The sequence below is a fragment of the Rattus norvegicus genome, chromosome 10, assembly GCF_036323735.1.
Source record: "Rattus norvegicus strain BN/NHsdMcwi chromosome 10, GRCr8, whole genome shotgun sequence".
NCBI classification, from domain to species: domain Eukaryota; kingdom Metazoa; phylum Chordata; class Mammalia; order Rodentia; family Muridae; genus Rattus; species Rattus norvegicus.
This window is the reverse complement of record NC_086028.1, coordinates 86120677-86141600: the sequence shown is the minus strand read 5'-3', so window position 1 is coordinate 86141600 and position 20924 is coordinate 86120677. Positions and strand designations below refer to the sequence as shown.

The 20924-nt window shown below is 52.1% G+C and overlaps 2 protein-coding genes across 7 annotated transcripts; both read left to right on the top strand.

Moving 5' to 3' along the window:
* The first annotated feature begins 723 nt into the window (after positions 1-723).
* On the top strand, positions 724-9066 carry Kat2a (lysine acetyltransferase 2A). 4 transcript variants are annotated; one of them, XM_006247317.5, is made up of 18 exons: positions 724-1493; positions 1634-1757; positions 2096-2241; positions 2348-2437; positions 2679-2860; positions 2946-3137; positions 3953-4059; positions 4243-4353; positions 4436-4575; positions 4659-4867; positions 5060-5186; positions 6838-6948; positions 7274-7417; positions 7635-7749; positions 7848-7884; positions 7977-8040; positions 8141-8225; positions 8367-9046. In XM_006247317.5, exons 1-18 carry the CDS (start codon positions 1170-1172, stop codon positions 8558-8560), a joined length of 2502 nt encoding a protein of 833 aa, XP_006247379.1. In that variant the 5' UTR covers positions 724-1169; the 3' UTR covers positions 8561-9046. The 4 variants fall into 4 exon arrangements, with proteins under 4 accessions (XP_006247379.1, NP_001100520.1, XP_038942022.1 ...); NM_001107050.1 differs by having other exon boundaries at positions 1116-1493; positions 4439-4575; positions 8367-9066; XM_039086094.1 differs by lacking the exons at positions 724-1493; positions 1634-1757; positions 2096-2241; ... (1 more) ...; positions 2679-2860; positions 2946-3137 and adding an exon at positions 3144-3333.
* A 439-nt stretch (positions 9067-9505) lies between these two features.
* Dhx58 (DEXH-box helicase 58) lies at positions 9506-20924 on the top strand. Of its 3 annotated transcripts, none has more exons than XM_006247314.5 (13): positions 9506-9655; positions 9757-9925; positions 10148-10349; positions 10589-10779; positions 11742-11858; positions 12319-12445; positions 12603-12794; positions 15869-16122; positions 16780-16929; positions 17027-17188; positions 17991-18181; positions 19568-19664; positions 20404-20924. In XM_006247314.5, the coding sequence occupies exons 2-13, from the start codon at positions 9758-9760 to the stop codon at positions 20587-20589; spliced, it is 2037 nt and encodes a 678-aa protein (XP_006247376.1). In that variant the 5' UTR covers positions 9506-9655; position 9757; the 3' UTR covers positions 20590-20924. The 3 variants fall into 3 exon arrangements, with proteins under 3 accessions (XP_006247376.1, XP_006247377.1, NP_001092258.1); XM_006247315.5 differs by having other exon boundaries at positions 9509-9644; NM_001098788.1 differs by lacking the exon at positions 9506-9655.

Below are 20924 nucleotides of genomic sequence, written 5' to 3'. Positions count from 1 at the left end.
AGAGGGGCAAAAGCGGAGCTGCTTTTGTCCAGGGCTTTTCTTCTCCCTGGGCCCTTCTTTTTCATCAGAGGGCAGGAAGCTGTGAAGAAACTGAGTCACCTAAATGTGCGGGATTACAATTTCATCCCGATGGGATTGAGCAACGGGATGGAGGAGGTCTGGCTTGCTCTGCCCTACCTTGCCCAGCCTTACCCTGCCCTCTTAAGAATCGGGCCTGGGGCAAGAATTATTGTTCCCTGGACTGAGCCAAAAGAGGGGCCCTTCCTAATTTCCCAGGAAGATCTCTGCCTGACTTTTCACAGTCCTGAACTATTACATGGAGAAGAAACTGGATATTTCTCTGTCCCCCCACCCCCGCCCACACACACCCACTAAGGGGTAGGCAGGGAAAAGATGGAGATAGAAAGGATGGAAGGGAATGAAGTCTGGAATCTTCGATCCAGCTTTAGGCTGGCTAGGCAAGCCATAAGTGGGGACCACAACCTACCCTCCGTATCTGCAGTGTTGGGCAGGCGCTGTCTCTCTGGTTCTTTAGTTCACAGCCTCTCTCTCCTGTTCCCCCAACACACACACACACACACACACACACACACACACACACACACACACACACACACACCAGCAGCAGCAGCAGCATGGCCCACAACTATGTCTCTTTGTTATTTTGAAAATAAAACAGTAACATAAGTACAGAAAAACACAGTACGAAATGTAGAATTAATGTTACATTTCATCTCTATTGTAGCTGCAAGCCTTAGTCGGCAGCCACAATGGGTCAGGCTTCTGCAAAGTGGGAGCCAACCCCAGGTCCAGGCCTGTTCTTCCACCTAAGGACTTCAAAAGGGCAGCCTTCACAAATCCTCCAAGCTGCCAGTGTTCTGGGATGCCTCTTGACCCCAAGAGGATAGCAATTGTCACTATCACGGATAGATTGAAAAAAGATTAGAATGAAGTAGTGGTCAACCTAGGATGCTCAATCAAGCGACATTTGGTTGTCTGGGACCAAGAAAAAGAACAGAAAAGTCTGGAAGGCCGAAGGATGGGGAAGCGGCAAAGGAAGACTACGACTCCCATCGTGCGCCGGGGCAGCGACGCCTGCGCACTGTGCGCCGGTTGCCCATGCGGCCCTAGGGCTGGGAGCGCGGCGCCGCTCCGCTGCGGGGGAGGCCATGGCGGAACCTTCCCAGGCCCCAAACCCGGCCCCGGCAGCGCAGCCCCGGCCCCTTCAGTCCCCGGCCCCTGCCCCAACTTCGACTCCTGCGCCCAGTCCGGCTTCAGCCCCCACTCCGGCTCCTACTCCGGCACCAGCTCCTGCCCCAGCTGCAGCCCCAGCCGGGAGCACAGGGACTGGGGGGGCCGGGGTAGGAAGTGGAGGGGATCCGGCTCGACCTGGCCTGAGCCAGCAGCAGCGCGCTAGCCAGAGAAAGGCGCAAGTCCGGGGGCTGCCGCGTGCCAAGAAGCTTGAGAAACTAGGGGTCTTCTCAGCTTGCAAGGTGGGGGCGGGGCCTAGGGCGAAAGGGGCGGGGCTTGGGGCATCCTAGGGCTCGGGGTGGGAATGGGGACGAAGCTCTAGTCGCCGAGCCGCTCCTGCGCTTGGGGCACAGCATCAGCTGACTGATCCTTCCGCCTCCAGGCCAATGAAACCTGCAAGTGTAATGGCTGGAAAAACCCCAAGCCCCCCACTGCACCCCGCATGGACCTACAGCAGCCAGCTGCTAACCTGAGCGAGTTGTGCCGCAGCTGTGAGCACCCCTTGGGTAAGGCAGGCACCATCTTTGGAGCTGGGGCTGAGGGCAGGAGCCAGGTCCTGTTTGAACAGGGTAACATAAAGCTTCTTAGAGAAATCAGAGACTTTCTAAGGAAAAAAATGGGTAGGGAATAAATGTGAATGCCCCATGGAAGAAAAAAAGGGAATCTGTCTTCCCAGAAGAAGCAGGGAGCTACCAAGGGCTGATGGGAGAACTGAGAACACTGGGTCTCCCTGTCTGTCAAGAATTGGAGAATCAAAGGTGTGTCTCAGCTAGTTAGGAGGTACAGGAGTCAACCCTGACGGAGCTCCTCTGGTCTTCCCAACCCTAATGTAACCATCTTGCAGCGGACCATGTGTCCCACCTGGAGAATGTGTCAGAGGATGAGATTAACCGGCTCTTGGGAATGGTAGTGGATGTAGAAAATCTGTTCATGTCTGTTCACAAGGAAGAGGACACGGACACCAAGCAGGTCTATTTCTACCTCTTCAAGGTGAGCTTTTGTGGAGTAAAGATGGTGAAGTTTTTGTGTGTGTTGGGGAATCTCGTTCTCTGAGCTCTCTGTTAACCCTGTTTCTCACCATTCCTCTTCCTTACAGCTCCTGCGGAAATGCATCCTGCAAATGACACGACCAGTGGTGGAGGGATCCCTAGGCAGCCCGCCATTTGAGAAGCCTAACATCGAGCAGGTAGGATGGGCATGTAGCAGAATGAGAAGGGCAACTTAAGAGGGTGGAAGATCCATTTTACTTCCTCAAGCTGAGAGCAGGAGGGAGGGTCGAAGAAGGGACATGGTATTTGCTGACCTTAGGGTGGGTGTAGAAGTTGGAAGGGTCAGAGGTTCTCTTCACAGAGGCTCTCCTCCTATTTGAGATTCCTCTGCTGGCTGTTCACACCTCCTCCTGATTTTGTCCCCTCCTGACTCCTCAGGGTGTTCTGAACTTTGTGCAGTACAAATTTAGCCACCTGGCCCCCCGGGAGCGGCAGACAATGTTCGAGCTCTCAAAGATGTTCCTGCTCTGCCTTAACTACTGGAAGCTGGAGACCCCTGCTCAATTCCGGCAGCGATCCCAGTCTGAGGATGTTGCTACCTATAAGGTCAATTATACCAGGTAAGCCCAGGTAGGGCCTCACAGGGAGGGCTTGTACAGCCAGTCCGGTGGTCCCCACCCTCACCTACCACTCTGTCTCCCCCAGATGGCTCTGTTACTGCCACGTGCCTCAGAGCTGCGACAGCCTCCCCCGATATGAGACCACCCATGTGTTTGGCCGAAGCCTTCTGCGGTCCATTTTTACTGTCACCCGCCGGCAGCTACTGGAAAAATTTCGGGTGGAGAAGGACAAACTGGTGCCCGAGAAGAGGACCCTCATCCTCACTCACTTCCCCAAGTAAGGCTCGGTCTGGCCCTATTGGGATTTTGCCCCAAATTCATGTCCTTGCTGTTGTCCCCTTTTTTCCAGGAAGGCTTCCTGGATTGGTCCCTCCTCTCCCTCCATGGGCCTTCTGGGATCTGGGTGTCTACCTGGCAGATTTGCCCATGGCCCAGAAGCTACTTGCTAGTATGTGCTAGTCTGGGGATGGCAGGTACATGGCCCAAGCTAACGCTAACCCCTTTCAAACCCCTGGTAGATAGATTGTTACTAATAGTTTCCTATGGGCGCCTGGATACAGCCTCAGAGCCCCTCCTACCACAGTGCTGGGAGAAGTTAGAGCTTACTTTTGAGGTGAGGCCCTCACCGATCTCTGCACTTGTCCTTTGTACATTGCCTCTATCCTGCCGCATCTTCTTCCCATTTGAGCCTGGGTTGTGGCTCCCACAAGCGTGGGAGCGAGCATGTGGGAGCAAGAGGTGGCAAGATTGGCTAATTCTAGGCCAATTTGATAGAGAGGGGAATCAGGCAATCAGGCGACTAGGTGCCCTGCCTAGCCACACAGCGTAGGATGACCTCGGCTCAGACCCATTCTCCTTGGCCATATATCATGACAGAATTGGGTCTCTAATCTCTATCCCGGTTGTGTCCTATCCTGAGCAGGAGGGGACGTGATTCCCACTCAACATACTACGCCTTCCCAGACAGCAGCTGTCTCCTCCCACCCACTGAGAACAGGGTCTGTCTCTCTGGCCTCTCATCCCTCTGGGGTCTGGCCCATGCTACTCCTGACTGAAGGCTGGAGTCGTGGGACATTTGTACCCTCCCCACAGGTTCCTGTCCATGCTTGAGGAAGAGATCTACGGGGCGAATTCCCCCATCTGGGAGTCAGGCTTCACCATGCCACCTTCGGAGGGGACACAGCTGGTGCCCCGGCCAGGTAAGTGACACAGTAGCTCCACAGGGTCTGCTTGGCCACCCTGGCCTGCAGCCTCTGGGATAACAGTGGTGGGGTATGATAGCAGTGGGAAGGCACCTTGGGGCTCAGATGGGGCTGCAGGCCCTGCCAGGTCCTCTAGCCACACCGTCCACTCCCTCATCCTTGATTTCTTCTCTCTTGCAGCGACTGTCAGTGCAACAGTTGTACCCAGCACTCCCATCTTCAGTCCTTCCATGGGCGGAGGCAGCAACAGCTCCCTGAGCCTAGATTCCACAGGGACAGAGCCCATGCCAGGTGGGCACTTGACTGCTGACCGCCATTCACCCTCCCCTCCACATTTCCTGCTATCCCAGGGTGACCCTGTCATCCCCCCCAGCAGGAGAGAAGAGGAAGCTTCCTGAGAACCTGACTCTGGAGGATGCTAAGCGGCTCCGAGTGATGGGCGACATTCCCATGGAGCTGGTCAACGAGGTCATGCTGACCATCACCGACCCTGCTGCCATGCTGGGGCCCGAGGTAGGCATCCCAACCTGCTGACCTGTGGGGAAAGGAATCCCCAACCTCCTGAGGCCCTTGCTCACCACCCCTCTTCTGCCTAGACGAGCCTGCTTTCAGCCAACGCAGCTCGAGATGAAACAGCTCGCCTGGAAGAGCGTCGAGGGATCATCGAATTCCACGTCATTGGCAACTCTCTGACGCCCAAGGCCAACCGGCGTGTGCTGCTGTGGCTTGTGGGGCTGCAGAACGTCTTCTCCCACCAGCTGCCACGAATGCCCAAGGAATATATTGCCCGCCTCGTCTTTGACCCGTGAGTCCCTGGGCACCCCAGCCCCAGAGCACCTTGACTTCCCCATCCCTCTCCACTGGACACTCTCCTAATTGTAAGGCTCCACCTTTCCTCTGTTCTTATCCCCGATGACACTTCACCCTTTCGTGGCTGAGGGACCTGGGGAGCAAGGAGAGGACAGGTGAGTCCCGTGACATGTCCCCTCTCTCTTAGGAAGCATAAGACCCTGGCCTTGATCAAGGATGGGCGGGTCATCGGTGGGATTTGCTTCCGCATGTTTCCCACCCAGGGCTTCACGGAAATCGTCTTCTGTGCTGTCACCTCAAATGAGCAGGTCAAGGTGAGCACAGTGCCCCTGACCATGACCCCGTTCTACCACCTGCCTCCGAATATGGAGCAAGCCAGCCGAAATGGCAGGATATCTGTGCCCCAGCCCTTGCTGTATCAAGCAGACTTTCCACATACTCCCTCAGGGTGGCAGCTTCACCTTGATAACTGATCATTGAGAAAACACTGGGCAGTGGTGATGCAGGCCTTTAATCCCAGCACTGGAGAGGCAGAGACAGGAGGGTCTCTCTGAGTTCGAAGCTAACCTGGTCTACAGTGTGAGTTCCAGGACAGCCGGAAACACAGAGAAAGCCTCTCTAGCAACAGCAAAACAGTGGATGTCATTCTGAGGGCCGGGGAGATGGTTCTCTGGTAAAGCGTAAATGCGAAGGCCTTCGCTTGATCCTCATCACCCACATTAAATAAAATGATAAATAATAATAAAATACAGATATGATAAAAATCAGCAGGGTAGGGTAGTACATACTTTTGATCCCAGCACTCGGGAGGAAGAGGCAGAGGCAAGGCCTTCCTGGTCTACAGTTTGAGTTACAGGACAGCCAGGGTGTGCAGAGGAACCCTGTTTTGAAAACACAAACAAAAAGTACCCAAATCAGCAATGATTTTTTTTTCTTTTCTGATGCAGGATGGAATGCAGGGCCCTGTGTACACCAGGCAAATATTCTACCACTAAGTTCTGCTCCCAACGATCTTTTGTTTTTTTTTTTTTATAATAAATAAATAAATCTTTAAAAAAAAAAAAAGAATTTATTATATATGAGTACACCGTAGCTATCTTCAGACACATCAGAAAAGGGCATCAGATCCCATTACAGATGGTTGTGAGCCACCCTGTGGTTGCTGGGAATTGAACTCAGGACCTCTGGAAGAGCAATCAGTGCTCTTAACCGCTGAGCCATCTCTCCAGCCCCAGTAATCAGCATTTTTATGTTAACCTTAGGGACTTTTTGTTTCAGAGAAGGGCCCATATAGCCAAGTCCAGCCTTAAGCACACTGTGTAGTCCAGGGGTACCTTAGACTTGTGATCCACTTCTCCCTGCCTCCAGATTACTGGGATCACAGGTGTGTACCCCCACACCAGGTCTTATCCATTGCCAGGGATCGAACTCAGGTCTTTGCGCACTCTGAGTAAGTGTTCTGCTAACTGAGCTCTACCCCACGGCAGCAACACTTTCCAAGTGAACCTTTGTTTCTTGGCAGGAAGGTTTGCATGCCTTGGGGAGTTGATAGTCCCAGCTTCTGTCTCTTTTGGCAACAAATTACTTTTGGGCTTTTCGTTCTCCCGAGTTGTGTGCATTGTCTGTATGGTCCTGACATGAGCGGGCCTCTGTGACCCCTTTCTGTTCTTCCCCTTTATTCTGAAACCCCAGCCGTGTTGGGTTGGAGCCCAGCTCTGCTGCGTCCGTGGTCCACTGACCTCAGACTGTTCTTCATACACAACCTGACTTATCAGGGTCTTTTTGGTGTTTTTCCTGCGAAATGGGGCTTTTGACCTAGTCATGGGCTAACTGGCAAATGGGTCTTTGAAGAATCAACCTGGAATCTGGCCCTGAGAGAGGAGCATCTAGAAACCCTTTACTTTCTCTCCGCAAACTCTGATCCTCTGCTGGCCACCTGACCTCCCTGCTCCGTCTCCCCCACAGGGCTATGGCACCCACCTGATGAATCACCTGAAGGAGTACCACATCAAACACAGCATCCTGTACTTCCTCACCTACGCCGACGAGTACGCCATCGGCTACTTCAAGAAGCAGGTGAGCCTCGGAATCACTGCACCGCCACCTCGGGCACCGTCTGTGTGCACAGTGCCCCGTAGAGCTCCTTTTGGTTGCCCACTGCACCCGGCACCGGTGAGGAAGCCCCGCCCCCCCTTCCTGTTTGCTCCCAGTGAAGAACAAGGCCAGGGATTGGAAGGTCCTTTGGGGATTGGAGGAGGTGAGGAACAGCCGTCCTGGAGCCTTTGCAGAGGCACACGGAGTTCAGAGATGTAAGAGGAGGCATGCTCTACACCAGAGAAGAGACTGTGAAAGCTGGAGAAACCTGGCTGATGGATTGGGTCTTAACTCTCCACCCATCTAGGGCTTCTCCAAGGACATCAAGGTGCCCAAGAGCCGATATCTGGGCTACATCAAGGACTATGAGGGAGCGACCCTGATGGAGTGTGAGCTGAACCCCCGCATCCCCTACACAGAGCTGTCCCACATCATCAAGAAGCAGAAGGAGGTACACATGTCTGCGCAGGGTTGTGCGGGTCTGCACTGGGGAGCTAACGCACTGAGACTTGTCGTACGTGTGTGTTTATGTGTGGTAGAGACACACCAGGTCGTAAGTTCCTGCCCTGCCTCTTAGAAAAAGCCAAAAGTAAATGCTGCCATTTACTGACCATGGTCTTGGGGGTGGTTGGGCCTGAGCTGGCTCCCTCAGACCCTTGCTTCCTCAGATCATCAAGAAGTTGATTGAGCGCAAACAGGCACAGATCCGAAAGGTTTACCCTGGACTCAGCTGCTTCAAAGAAGGAGTGAGGCAGATCCCTGTGGAGAGCGTCCCTGGCATTCGTGAGCAGGGGCCTTGGCTGAAAGGGCAGGAGGGCATTCTCCGGGCATGGGCAGGCATTCTGAGAGATGTTTCCCCACCCCCCCCACCCCCTTTGCAGGAGAGACAGGCTGGAAGCCACTGGGAAAGGAGAAGGGGTAAGTGTTCAGTCAAGGGGAATGAACATGGAATGGGGGGTAGGATGGGGCAGAAGAACCCAGACCTCAGACTTGATATCTCTCATTTCTAGCAAGGAGCTGAAGGACCCTGACCAGCTGTATACGACCCTCAAAAACCTGCTGGCTCAGATCAAGGTGGGAGGCCAAGGTCCTCTTGTCGGTAACAGAAGTGGGTGGCAGTCTGCGGTTGGGCAGTGAACACTGGGCCTGTCCTCAGCTCATCTGTTCTCTCTAGTCACACCCCAGTGCCTGGCCCTTCATGGAACCTGTGAAGAAGTCGGAGGCCCCTGACTACTACGAGGTTATCCGCTTCCCCATTGGTGAGGACCCTTGTACTCTCATCCCTAACACGTGCCCCAATCTATTACTGTCTGTGCGGAGTCAGGTACCCAGCATGGTGGGCATCCTCAGTTTTCTCCTTTCACCTCTTAAAGTCATGTGCCTTCTCCCTTGTGACCCAGACCTGAAGACCATGACAGAACGGTTGCGCAGCCGCTACTATGTGACCCGGAAGCTCTTTGTAGCCGACCTGCAGCGGGTCATCGCCAACTGCCGGGAGTACAATCCCCCAGACAGCGAATATTGTCGCTGCGCCAGTGCCCTGGAGAAGTTCTTCTACTTCAAGCTCAAAGAAGGAGGGCTCATTGACAAGTAGTGCCCAACTGGGGTCTGCACTGTCCACCTCTGTCTCATCAGATCCGTTTGGGTGCTCCCGGACCCCCTCTCCCTGACTCAGCGGGAGAAACTCCAGCCAGGGGCCCCAAATCTTGCAGACTTTGGCCAGCAGGCACTTACTCCCAAGCCTGCAGCTCTCTTCCCACCTTCATTGCATCCGACATTAGGGAGGTGTCTGGTCTGGGGCCAGCCCCTTGTAGAATGTCTGGTGGCCAGGGAATGAACTGCTAGTCCTTACCGAGCTATGCAGGCTGAGCGTCCTGAGCCTGGTCCAGGTGCCTGTTTCCCGGGACCAGGACTATTCAGTGAGGAGCCTCGACGTGGGAACAGCTCAGACTGGAGGAACTATGAGGGGCCTCGGCTCGTCCTACACTGTTGTCCACCTGTCCCCCGGGGTTGGGGGCAGGAGGACCATTCATTCCTTGGCATTAATCCCTTGGAGGGAACAATAAAGCTTTTTTTTTTTCCCCCTGTGTGATTATTTGGGGGGGGGGGGTGTCCAGCTCCAGACTTAACAGATTGACCCTCGTTCCTCTAGTCCTTCCCTTTCTTACCTGGAAGCCTAACTTCAAGCTACAGTGGTGCCACTGACCCCTGCTATATATGGTGGGGTGATGGGCCTGTCTGACCGCCATCCCTCACCTCTTCTGCTCCAGTAGCTTCCAGCCTGTCTCACCTGCAAAGGGAGAGCAAGAGCTTGCCCTTAATGCCTGTCTCTTCCCTGACTCCTGGACCAGGAAGCAGGCAGCCAAGGCCCGCACCTCCAGGCCTTAAGCTCAGCCCGGGGGTGGGGGTTACTGCCCCCTGAAAACATGAGGAGCTAGAGAGCCCAGGAGCAGTGAAGGCCTACCTATTCTGCCAGTATCTCCCTTTCCAGTCTAACTTTTATTTCTTTTGGTGGCTGGGCTGGGTTCCAGCTCCGTCTGGCTCCTCCCCTTGTTTCAGTTTCATTTCTCTTCATTGACTGAACTGTCAGCCTGGGGCTTTTCAGAGCTTCAGAAACCTCAGCAGAGACCAGGCTAGTCTGCTATTCATTTCCAAACCCCATCCTAATCCTGGCCAGGGTAAGTTCCAGGTAGGTATCTATGAGTTCTTGGCTAAGAACAGCCTCTGCAGCTGATTGGGCTGTCCGGCAGGAAGGGGAGGGTACGTGTTCTGAACCCTCTGCCATTCCAGAATGGAGCTGCGACCCTACCAGTGGGAAGTGATCTTACCTGCTCTGGAGGGCAAGAACATCATTATATGGCTTCCCACGGGTGCTGGGAAGACCCGGGCAGCTGCCTTTGTGGCCAAGAGGCATCTAGAGACAGTAGACCGAGGCAAGGTGGTGGTACTGGTTAATAGGGTGAGTGATCTACCCTTCCCGGAGTGGGGTCTCTCGGCTCATCTCTTCTAGACTAGACTACTGCTCTGCCAGGTCTTCTCATCTTGGTTCAGGAGATGGTTGGGTCCTGAATCATGTCCTGCCACGTTGTTCCTCCCAGCTTCCCCGACCCCAACTCCCAACAACTGCCATTTCCCACCCCCGACCTCAATCCAGGTTCTCTCCATTATTCTTCACTCCCAGGTACACCTGGTGAACCAGCATGCCGAGGAGTTCAGGCGCATGTTGGATAAACAATGGACCGTGACAACCCTGAGTGGGGACATGGGATCACGAGCTGGTTTTGGCCTATTGGCTCGGAGCCATGACCTGCTCATCTGTACGGCAGAGTTACTGCATCTGGCGCTGAAGAGCTCTGAGGAGGATGAACACGTAGAGCTCACAGGTGAGGAAAAAGGCATAACCTGCTTAGAGGACGTGCTCCTGGGCAGAGAAGCCCTCCCCCTCCCTCCAGCTGAGCCTCAGTTTCCTAATCTGTAAATTGAAAGATAAGTCATTCCTGCCCGCTCCTTGCCAAGTAAGGAAGGGAAGAGGAAGTCCTCAGACAAGAATGGGGACTTCACAGAATTGCTGGGAGGAAGAAGTGCCAGGCGCAGCTTACAACTGTCTCTCATGTGCCCCCAGAATTCTCGCTGATTGTGGTGGACGAGTGTCACCATACCCACAAGGACACCATCTACAACACCATCTTGAGCCGGTACCTAGAGCATAAACTGAAGAAGGCAAAGCCCCTTCCCCAGGTCCTGGGTCTCACAGCCTCCCCAGGCACTGGAGGAGCCACCAAGCTCCAAGGGGCCATTGACCACATCCTACAGGTCAGCTGAGCCCCTGAGCCCCTCCTACCATAGATCCTTGCTTGTCCTGCCTCCCAGTCCTACCACACATACCCTTCATACACTGGTTTCTTCAACTGTCCTGGACATATGAGGCTTGTGGGACCCTTTGAACTTACTATTCCTTTTTCCCCCGGAATGCCTTTTCTTTTGAACCTCCATCAGATTCCTTCCCACCATTCAGCAAACAGTCCTGTCATTGTCGCAGTCTCCCCTGGCCATCCCCACTACTCTGTCATAGGGCTAGTTTTAATTATTTAATTATTTTCGGAGTTTGTCACAAACTGGAAGCTGTTTGAACTGGGAGCTATGAAAATGGGAACTGCTTTTCTTTCTTTAAAGATTTATTGTGTGGGGCTGGAGAGATGGCTCAGCGGTTAAGAGTACCCGACTGCTCTTCCAGAGGTCCTGAGTTCAATTCCCAGCAACCACATGATGGCTCACAACCATCTGTAAAGAGATCCGATGCCCTCTTCTGGTGTGTCTGAAGACAGCTACAGTGTACTCATATATAATAAATGAATAAATAAATCTTTAAAAAAAAAAAAAGATTTATTGTGTGTACAGCGTTCTGCCTTGCGTGTATGCCTACAGGCCAGAAGAGGGCACCAGATCTCAGTATACACGGTCATGAACCACCATGTAGTTGCTGAGACTTGAACTCAGGACCTCTGGAAAGAGCAGCCCGTGCTCTGAACCTCTGAGTCATCTCTCCAGCCCTCTTTGCTGATTTTCAGTCGTCTCTAAATGGACGTTTGAACCTAAGCTCCTCTCTCTCATCAATTCAGGAGTATTAGTGACTCACAGGACACACTTCAGACTCCTTGAGACGAATCCCAATTTGCAGTGGCCCTGCCTCAGGCTTTCCTGTCCTTAACCAGGACCCCACCTCCCTCGGATCCTGTCTGACTCCTCTTTCCCTGATGCGTTTCTGTTGCCTCCAGCTCTGTGCGAATTTGGATACGTGGCGCATCATGTCACCGAAGAATTGCTACTCCCAGCTGCTGGAGCATAACCCAAAGCCCTGCAAGCAGTATGACCTCTGCCAAAGGCGCACGCAGGTGTGTGAGGGGTCACAGGGCAGGCTTGGGGGAGGGGGGTCTGGTGCCAGGTTAGGGCACCTAGGCTTGGGCCCCGACTCCACCTTCCCTAGCTCTTGTCACTTCAGGCCCTGGCCCATGCCTTTTCTGTGCTTTGAGGCACCCGCAGCCCAAGTCCAAAGCCTACTGTGCGGATTGGCTCATGGTACTGTCAAGCCATGAAGACAGGGTACTTGTAATGACAGGGCTGACCCAGGGCTCTCCCTCCATATCGCTGTGCTCAGGCCACGAGGCAAAGGTATAATGTAGGCGAGACAATAGAAGCTGCGTACAGGGATCTGATCCCTGTCTCCAGCCAGAATGCTTCACGCCCAGGGATTTGAAGTTCTCACTCTCAAGGAAATGTACTGAATCCTACGTAATACCTAACCCTCCCGTGAGTATGGGAATCCCCTCATCCCCCTCACTCCTTCTTGCTCAGGATCCTTTTGGAGACTTGCTAAAAAAGCTTATGAAGCAAATCCACCAACAACTAGAGATGCCTGACCTGAAGCAGCAGTTCGGAACCCAGATGTATGAGCAGCAAGTGGTACAGTTAAGCAAGGACGGTAAGAGGGGCTTGGGATGGGGGTGGGGAGCAGCTTGCGAGCCTGTCTGGGCGGAGCCTTTGGGGGCGGGGCTTCTACACTTGAGGTGTGGCCTGTCTGGGTGGAACTTTTAGGGATGGAGGAGCCTCCAAATTGACCCTGCACCTTTTTCCTGCAGCGGCAGAGGCTGGGCTCCAGGAACAGCGGGTGTATGCGCTGCATTTGCGGCGCTACAATGATGCTCTATATATCCACGATACGGTCCGTGCGTGGGACGCACTTAACATGTTGCAAGATTTCTACGACACAGAACGCGCCCTAAAAACACAGATGGTGCATGCTGAGCGCTGGCTGCTGGAGCTGTTTGATGGTGAGGCACAACGGGGTTAGAACTGCTTGAGAGCTTAAGGTCATTTGTAGCTGGGCAGCTAATAGGACCCAGGGAGGGTCCTGGGTCTCTAGTGTCCTAACTAAACCCCAAGGCTGCTAGTGTGGCAAACCTGTTCCCTCAAGTGTGACAGGTGTGTGTACACGTTCTCTCCTTCTGATGTGGGCGCCAGGGATTGGACTCAGGTTGTCAGACTTAGTAGCGAATGCTTTTTCTCTCTGGACCATCTTGCCAGCCCCCAACAAAGATATTCTAAAACATAGGATATAACGGGACTCTCTCGGACCCACTAGTGATAAAAATAATCACACAGGGGCTTTTTAATATTTTAAAGCTTAGGCCTTTTAGTTAGGGAAATCTCCCAGCCACCTATCCAGCTTAACCCAACTAATCCTGGCACTATGTCCCGCCACCTGGCTAACCCCAGGTCCCCCTCTGGTCCATTCACCTCTGTATCCACTGCTGAATCTCTTGTGTTTCATTCCTCTCTCTGTCTCTCTCTCTCTCCCTCCCTTCCTCCTCCCCCCTCTTTTTCTCTAGTTCCTCCCTCCACTTTCTGCCCAGCTATTGGCCATAAAGCTCGTTATTACGGCCAATCAAATACAATTCTAGCTTGCCTCTAGGCTAGTGAGGAAAAAGGATTTATAAAATGCAAGGGCAGAGCTGGGCCATAGATGGAGATAGCAATACCAAGATCCTGCCAGCATCCAGCATGCAGCTCTCTGCCGGTACAGAATTAACAATCGAGAATATAGAGAGAGGGACAGCTTCACACGATGGACCCCAACAATAGGATGGCTCTATCGACCTGAATTCAAATCCCAGAGAGCCACTTAAAAATCAGGTGCAGCCAACTTGCCAGTTCAGCACCAGGGTGCTGGGGACACTAGGATCCCTGGGGCTTGCTAGACAGTTCATCTTGCCAATGGAGAACTCTGGTGTCAGTAGGAGAGAGAGACTATGTCTTAAAAAATTAGATGCTCAGGGGTTGGGGATTTAGCTCAGTGGTAGAGCGCTTGCCTAGCGAGCAAGGCCCTGGGTTCGGTCCCCAGCTCTGAAAAAAAGAAAAAAGAAGAAGAAGAAAAAAAAAAATTAGATGCTCAGTGGGTAAATGTCCTTGCTGTAAAACCTTTTTGCTGTCTCAAACCCATGTAAGGGGGGAGAGAAGAGTGCAATCCGCATCCTCTGCACGCATGCCATGGTGTGTACACCCACAAACACATGCCATGGTGTGTACACCCACAAACACATACCATGGTGTGTTCACCCACAAACACATGCCATGGTGTGTACACCCACAAACACATGCCATGGTGTGTGCACCCACAAACACATGCCATGGTGTGTGCACCCACAAACACATGCTATGGTGTGTGCACCCACAAACACATGCCATGGTGTGTGCACCCACAAACACATGCCATGGTGTATATGCCCACAAACACATGCCATGCACACACATGTAATAAATAAAATTTTAAAATAAGGTTGAGAATTATAGATGCCTGACATGTCCCCAAATACATACACAAACACATGCATGAACACGTACTTACACATATACCCCCCCCAAAAAAACATGGTCCAGGAAAATCTGGCTTGAAACTATCCTGGTACAGAGATCAGTTTAAAGAGCTCAAAGACCAGATGGTGGTGGTACTCACCTTTAATCCCAGCACTCAAGAGACAGAGGCAGGCAGATCTCTAAGTTGGAAGCCAGCCTGGTCTACAGAGTAAGTTCCAGAACAGCCAGGGCTGCACAGAGAAAGCCTGTCTCAGGGGAGAAAAAAAGGGAAGGGAAAAAAAAACCCCTCAAGGGTGGGGCTAGGATGCAGGAGTGTTCCTCAGTGGTTAGAGCACTCGCCTAGAATGTACAAAGGCCCAGTTTGTTTCCCCAGCATACAGCGTTGGGATCCATGTGTTAGTTAGGGTTTTATTACTGTGAAGAGACACCATGACCAACACAACTCTTATAAAGTCAAACATTTAATTGGGTCTGGCTTTTTTTTTTTTTTTTTTTTTTTGGTTCTTTTTTTCGGAGCTGGGGACCGAACCCAGGGCCTTGCGCTTCCTAGGTAAGCGCTCTACCACTGAGCTAAATCCCCAGCCCTGGGTCTGGCTTACAATTTCAGAGGTTTGGACCATTATCGTCATGGCGGGGAGTATGGCAGTGTGAGGCAGACATGTGCTGGAGGAGCCTAGAGTTCTACATCTTGGTCTGAAGGCAGCAGGGAGAAGACTCTGTTTGCACTGGGTGGAGCCTGAGGATAGGAGCCCTCAAAGCCTACACAGTGGCACACTTCCTCTGACAAGGCCACGCCTTCTAATAGTGCCACTCCCTATGGCCAAGCACTCCAACCCATGAATCCATGGGGATCATACCTCTTCAAACCACCACACCTTCACTGTAATCCTAGGATTTAGGAGGTGGAAGCAGGAGGAAGTGAATTTAAGGCTAGCCTGGGTTACATGAGATCCTGCCTAAAAAATTAAAACAACAGTGGTGGTATTGAGCGCTGCTGGTCTGGGGTTTGTGAGGGATGGATTCTATACTGAATGTCTCCTGTAAGGCTGGCCTTGAGAGTAAATGGAAATGTGTCCCCCCCCCCTTTTTTTTTAAGATTTGTTTATTTATTATATATAAGTACGCTGTGGCTGTTTTCAGACAGACACACCAGAAGAAGGCATCAAAAATCTCATTACGGGTGGTTGTGAGCCACCATGTGGTTGGTGGGATTTGAACTCAGGACGTCTAGAAGAGGAATCAGTGCTCTTAACCACTGAGCCATCTCTCCAGCCTGGAAATGTGTCCTTAAAGTGTGCTTAGAACAGCTCAGGGGGGGTTGGGGATTTAGCTCAGTGGTAGAGTGCTTGCCTAGGAAGCGCAAGGCCCTGGGTTCGGTCCCCAGCTCTGAAAAAAAGAACCAAAAAAAAAAAAAAAAAGAACAGCTCAGGGAATGAACAGGATCAGGTGTCCTCTCTGCCAACAACTCTGTCCCTTTGAGCACCCTGTCCACCCAGGCCTGAGCCCTGTGCCTTTACTTTGGTGTTTTCAGACCATAGAAAAGCTCTGGCCCAGTTTGCAGCCCAAGGTCCTGAGAACCCGAAGTTGGAGATGCTGGAAGGGATCCTACTGAAGCAGTTTGGGAGTCCTGACCACACTCGGGGTATCATCTTCACCAGAACCCGTCAGACTGCTTCTTCCCTCCTGCTCTGGCTTCGGCAGCAACCTTGCCTACAGACTGTGAACATCAAGCCCCAGATGCTGATTGGAGCAGGGAACACAGGCCAGAGCACACATATGACCCAGGTGTTTGGCTGTGCCTGAAGGCATTTCACAGGAGAGAAAGGGGAACAGGGTCCGCAACACAGAGATAACAGGAAAGTTCTGGGGATGAGGGATTGAATCTTCCTACACAAGAGACCAGACAGCTAGGATTAAACAGAGACACTTTCCCTTTTGCTTAGGTTTTCCCCTGCCTGAGAGTCCCAGGGGATGGAGTAGCAGGGACCCAGAGGCCTGTAGAAAAAAAGAGTTAAATGGTGTGGCTTCTCAGGGCAGAGGACTAGGAATATGGGATCCCTTATGGGGGAATAGGGGATAGGCAGGGACATTTAGAAGCCACTGGGGAAGGGGTCTACGGATATAGCTCAGCTGGTAGGATGCTTGCCCAACAAGCACAAAGCCATAGCCAGGAGTGGTATGCATTATAATCCCAGCACTCAGAAGATGAAAGACAGAGGCAGTGAACTAGAAGATCAGGTGGTTCTTGTCTACAACAGCAAGATCAAGGTCAGCCTGGGATATGCAGAAAATCTGTCTCTTAAAGGAATGGAAGGGGAAGGAGGAGAAAGTGTCCTAGGGGGGCAGGGTCGGACCCTGGGTTCAATCTTGGAGATAACCTTCAGACAGAGTTGGACTCTGGGCTCCCATAAACCTTTTCCTTCTCCCTGACCCCTTCAACAGAAAGACCAGCAAGAGGTGATCCAGGAGTTCAGGGATGGTAAACTGAACCTTCTAGTGGCCACAAGTGTAGCAGAGGAGGGCCTGGATATCGCTCAGTGCAATGTGGTGGTGCGCTATGGGCTCCTGACCAATGAGATCTCCATGGTCCAGGTACACTTCCACCCTCCTCCCCACTACAACAGCAGCCCTGGAGGGATTCCGTATGGATCCCAGCCCACGTCTCCCTCACCTGTGTCATTCTTTCCAGGCTCGGGGTCGCGCTCGAGCTGGTCAGAGTGTGTACTCCTTCGTGGCTACAGAGGGCAGTCGGGAGATAAAGCGGGAGCTGACCAATGAGGCACTGGAAGTGTTGATGGAGCAGGCAGTGGCCGCTGTCCAGAAAATGGACCCTGAGGAGTTCAAGGCCAAGGTCAGCAGCAACCTCTGAAAGCCTGAGGCTCTGACTGCATCCACACCCTCTTGGGGTCCCCTCCAGGATCACCTAGGGAACTTTTATACCATGCAGAGAAAATCAAGGCCACGGTCATGTTGCCAGAGAGGGCAATGCCTGTCCTCTCCATGACCTTAGAAACAGGCCTTGTCCCAAGTGTGCCCTTATCCTTGGTTACAACAGCAAGTTGGAGACCAGCCTGAATTGTATGAGAATCTGTCTTTTAAAAGAGTGCTGGGGATAGGGGTGGGTGTGGGGAAACAGATACTTTGTGTTTTTGTTGAGAGCCTTTCCGTAAATAGAGAGAAGGGAAACAAAGACACAGTCAGAAGGTAAGATCTGGACAGATGATGCACTAATCTAGGAAGCCGCATCCAAACCGTTTTCTTTAGTCCTGTTGACTCAGCATAATGCTGTCCCATACATTTTTTTCATTTTGTCAAAGGGAGAACACAAAATTAACAAGAACAGGGGGATAGCTCAGTCAGTAAAGGGCCACACAAGCACAAGGACCTGAATTCCCAGTCCCGTAAAAATCTGGGCACAGCAATGTGTTGCTGGGATCTCAACTCTGGGAAGACAGGAGGATTTCTGGGCTTGCTGGCCAGTCGGCTTAGCTGAGTCAGGGAGCTTCACATTCAGTGAGACCCTGTCTCAAAACACAAGTCCCTTCTGAGTCTGGGTACAAATGATCTGGGGTCTTTGGGATTTCTGGAAGCTTTCCTGAGGTTGGGTCTCTTGGTGTCCATGTCCAAGTCCTGTCCCCTGCCCCCTCCTCCAGATCCAGGACCTTCAGCTAGCATCTCTAGTTAAGCGAGCAGCACGTGCGGCCCATCGGGAGAGCCAGCAGGGGCAGTTCCCACCAGATCGCGTGCAGCTTCTCTGCATCAACTGTATGGTGGCCGTTGGCTACGGGAGTGACCTGCGGAAGGTGGAGGGCACCCACCACGTCAATGTGAACCCCGACTTCTCGTGAGAGCCATGGGAAGGCTGGCAGGATGTGGAGGGGCTTTTTACCCCGGTGTGGCAAGCTAAAGAGTTTTAGCAAGCAGGTTTTATCCCCAGCCCCATTCCATGTCCCACAAGTAAGGAAGCAGAAGTGTGGTGTCTTGCTTAAGCTCCCATAGACATTCTGTGATCGAAAGAGACCTGGAGTTTAGGATGTAAAGGATTTAGCCATGATCTGAGTGAGCCCTTGACCCTGCCCTCTCTCGGGATATCAAGAAAAGTTTAACTGTCAGGTGAGGCAGCTTGTCTATGCTACTCAGGAGGCTAGGAAGGAGAATTATTTGAGTCTAGGAGGTCAGAATCAGCCAGGGTAGCAGAAAGGCCTCCATCTTAAAAGAAAAAAAAAATCAGGAGCCACTGGGTGTGGTGTGTGGTGCCTCATGTGCTTATAAGTGCAGTACTTGGGAGATAGAGTTCAAGGTGTCACCCTTGGCTATACAGAGCATCCCAGGCCAGGCTGGACTCAAAAAGAGAAGGGACTTGGTCTTCATTGTGAGTTTCAGGATAGCCAGGGCTACATAGAGAGAGACCGTGTCTTCAAAATAAAGAAAAGGGAGAAGTGGGGAAGCTAGGGATGTAGCTCAGTTGACAGAGTGCTTACCTAGAATGCACAAAGTCCTGGGTTCGATTCCACACCTGGAATCCAGCACTTACCAGACAGACGCAGTAGGATCGGCAATCAGTTACCCTCAGGCACATATCAAGTTGGAAGCCATCTTGGGCTACACGACACCCTGTCTCAAGACTGAGCCTGATTCCCACATCCCATGGTAGAAAGACAGAGACTCCTCAACATTATCTTCTGACCTCCACAGGAGCATGGTGGTACACACACACACACACACACACACACACACACACACACACACACACCGCACACTTAAAGCTCCAGCTCTCGATCTCCTGCTGAGCCACCCCACCCCCGTCCTGCCTCCTCGATGTTCACCTTACTTCTGCTCATAACATTCACACCTCCTGTGTGTCAGGCCACAGTACCAAAGTTCTTCACACTGGCGCTATCTGAGAGACCATTTCACCTAGGTAGGAGAAGGAGGGTGGTGGGATTTGAACACGGGAAATGAGTCTAGGCAGAGGCGAGGTGCACAGTTACCCTGAGAGGAACGATGGGAGGAGTGGGATTCAGGATCCAAGGATGTTCTTTGGATACAGGAACAGGCTGCAGACGGGGCAGACCAATCTTCCTGAGGTATAGCCTTCCTGATTCTGGGAAATTCTATATCCTGACAGACAGGAAGGCCAGATGTCTTGGTAGGGACTCAGCCAGCTACAGGGTGTGGAGTCTGGGGTTCAGGGGCTCTAGAAGGGCTCTGTCTACCTCATCCTTTCTAGGGTCTACTATACCACTTCCCAGAATCCTGTGGTCATTAACAAGGTCTTTAAGGACTGGAAACCTGGAGGAATCATCAGATGCAGTAACTGTGGAGAGGTAAGTAAAGGGCTATAGCCCTCAGCCCCAGACTCCAGAAGCCCTTGGTTTGGGAAAGGAGGCTGTGCCTTCAAGCCCTTACCCCAAGTGGGAATCATGCCTGCTATGAGAGGCCCACAGTCCGTACTGTAGTCTTGTGTAACTTGACTTTTACTATTTTGTGGGTTCCTTTCTCTTCTACCCATCTCCATTTCTTTATCCACCCTTTCAACCCCTTAACCCCAGGTAGGAGAGAAAAAAGGATAGAGAAGAGAGGGCCGACATTATTGGTAGACTATTTCCCGCTGGTTACGGGCATCGAGTTCTTTGGGGCCGGTTTGATCTTCACTGTCAGGATATGTAATTTCTTCTTTTCATCTCTCTGTGCACACTACAACCAACGTCATCCAACCACCAGCCAGCCAACCAGCCCCTTCTATCCGGGCTCTAGCATTTGTACACCCTCCGAAGGGTCCCCAGAATTCCAAACATCACACGGCTGCAGAAACTATCTGCAGCTGTCAAAACCACACCCCTGCTAGAGCACGAAGCAAATCACAGTCAGTTGAGGTGGGCAATCTGAAGCAACCCCATATCGCACCCCTGGGATTAAAATGAAAACATTCTCATGTCTCTGTGTTCACTATAGTCCTGCCTTAGGGAGCCCACTGCATGACAGCCTCTGGTGGTAGATACAGGGCTGGCCATCCAGCTTGAGGACAGAAAGTCACACGCTTCCATCTCTCTGTTCTACTCCCAGGTCTGGGGCTTCCAGATGATCTACAAATCAGTGACCTTGCCGGTGCTCAAAATCAGAAGCATGCTTCTGGAGACCCCTCACGGGAAGATCCAGGCCAAAAAGTGGTCCCGAGTGCCTTTCTCAGTACCTGACTTCGACATTCTGCGGGATTGCACCCAAAGCCTGTCTGATCTCTCACTGGACTGACCCTTTGTGGCTGCAATACCTAGGTCAACCTGCAGGGAGCAGGAGAGTTCAGCAAGCCAGCCTCCTTCCCCTGTCTAGCACTGTGGTCACCAGGGTACCCCCTTTTTTTTTGTCCCGGAGATATTAAACACATTGATGGAGTTGGAAGACGGATGAAGGAGAATTGACACACTGTGCTGTACAAGGAACCACAACATCCGTCCCTTTCCCAGGCAGCTTGGGGTTTTTTTGTTTTTCTTTTTGAGGCTCTTCATAAATTAAAAACGTGGTAGAGAATGTGTAACAATTTTTTATTTTGAAGTGTAATGGATGGAAAATAAACTTCATTAATGTGC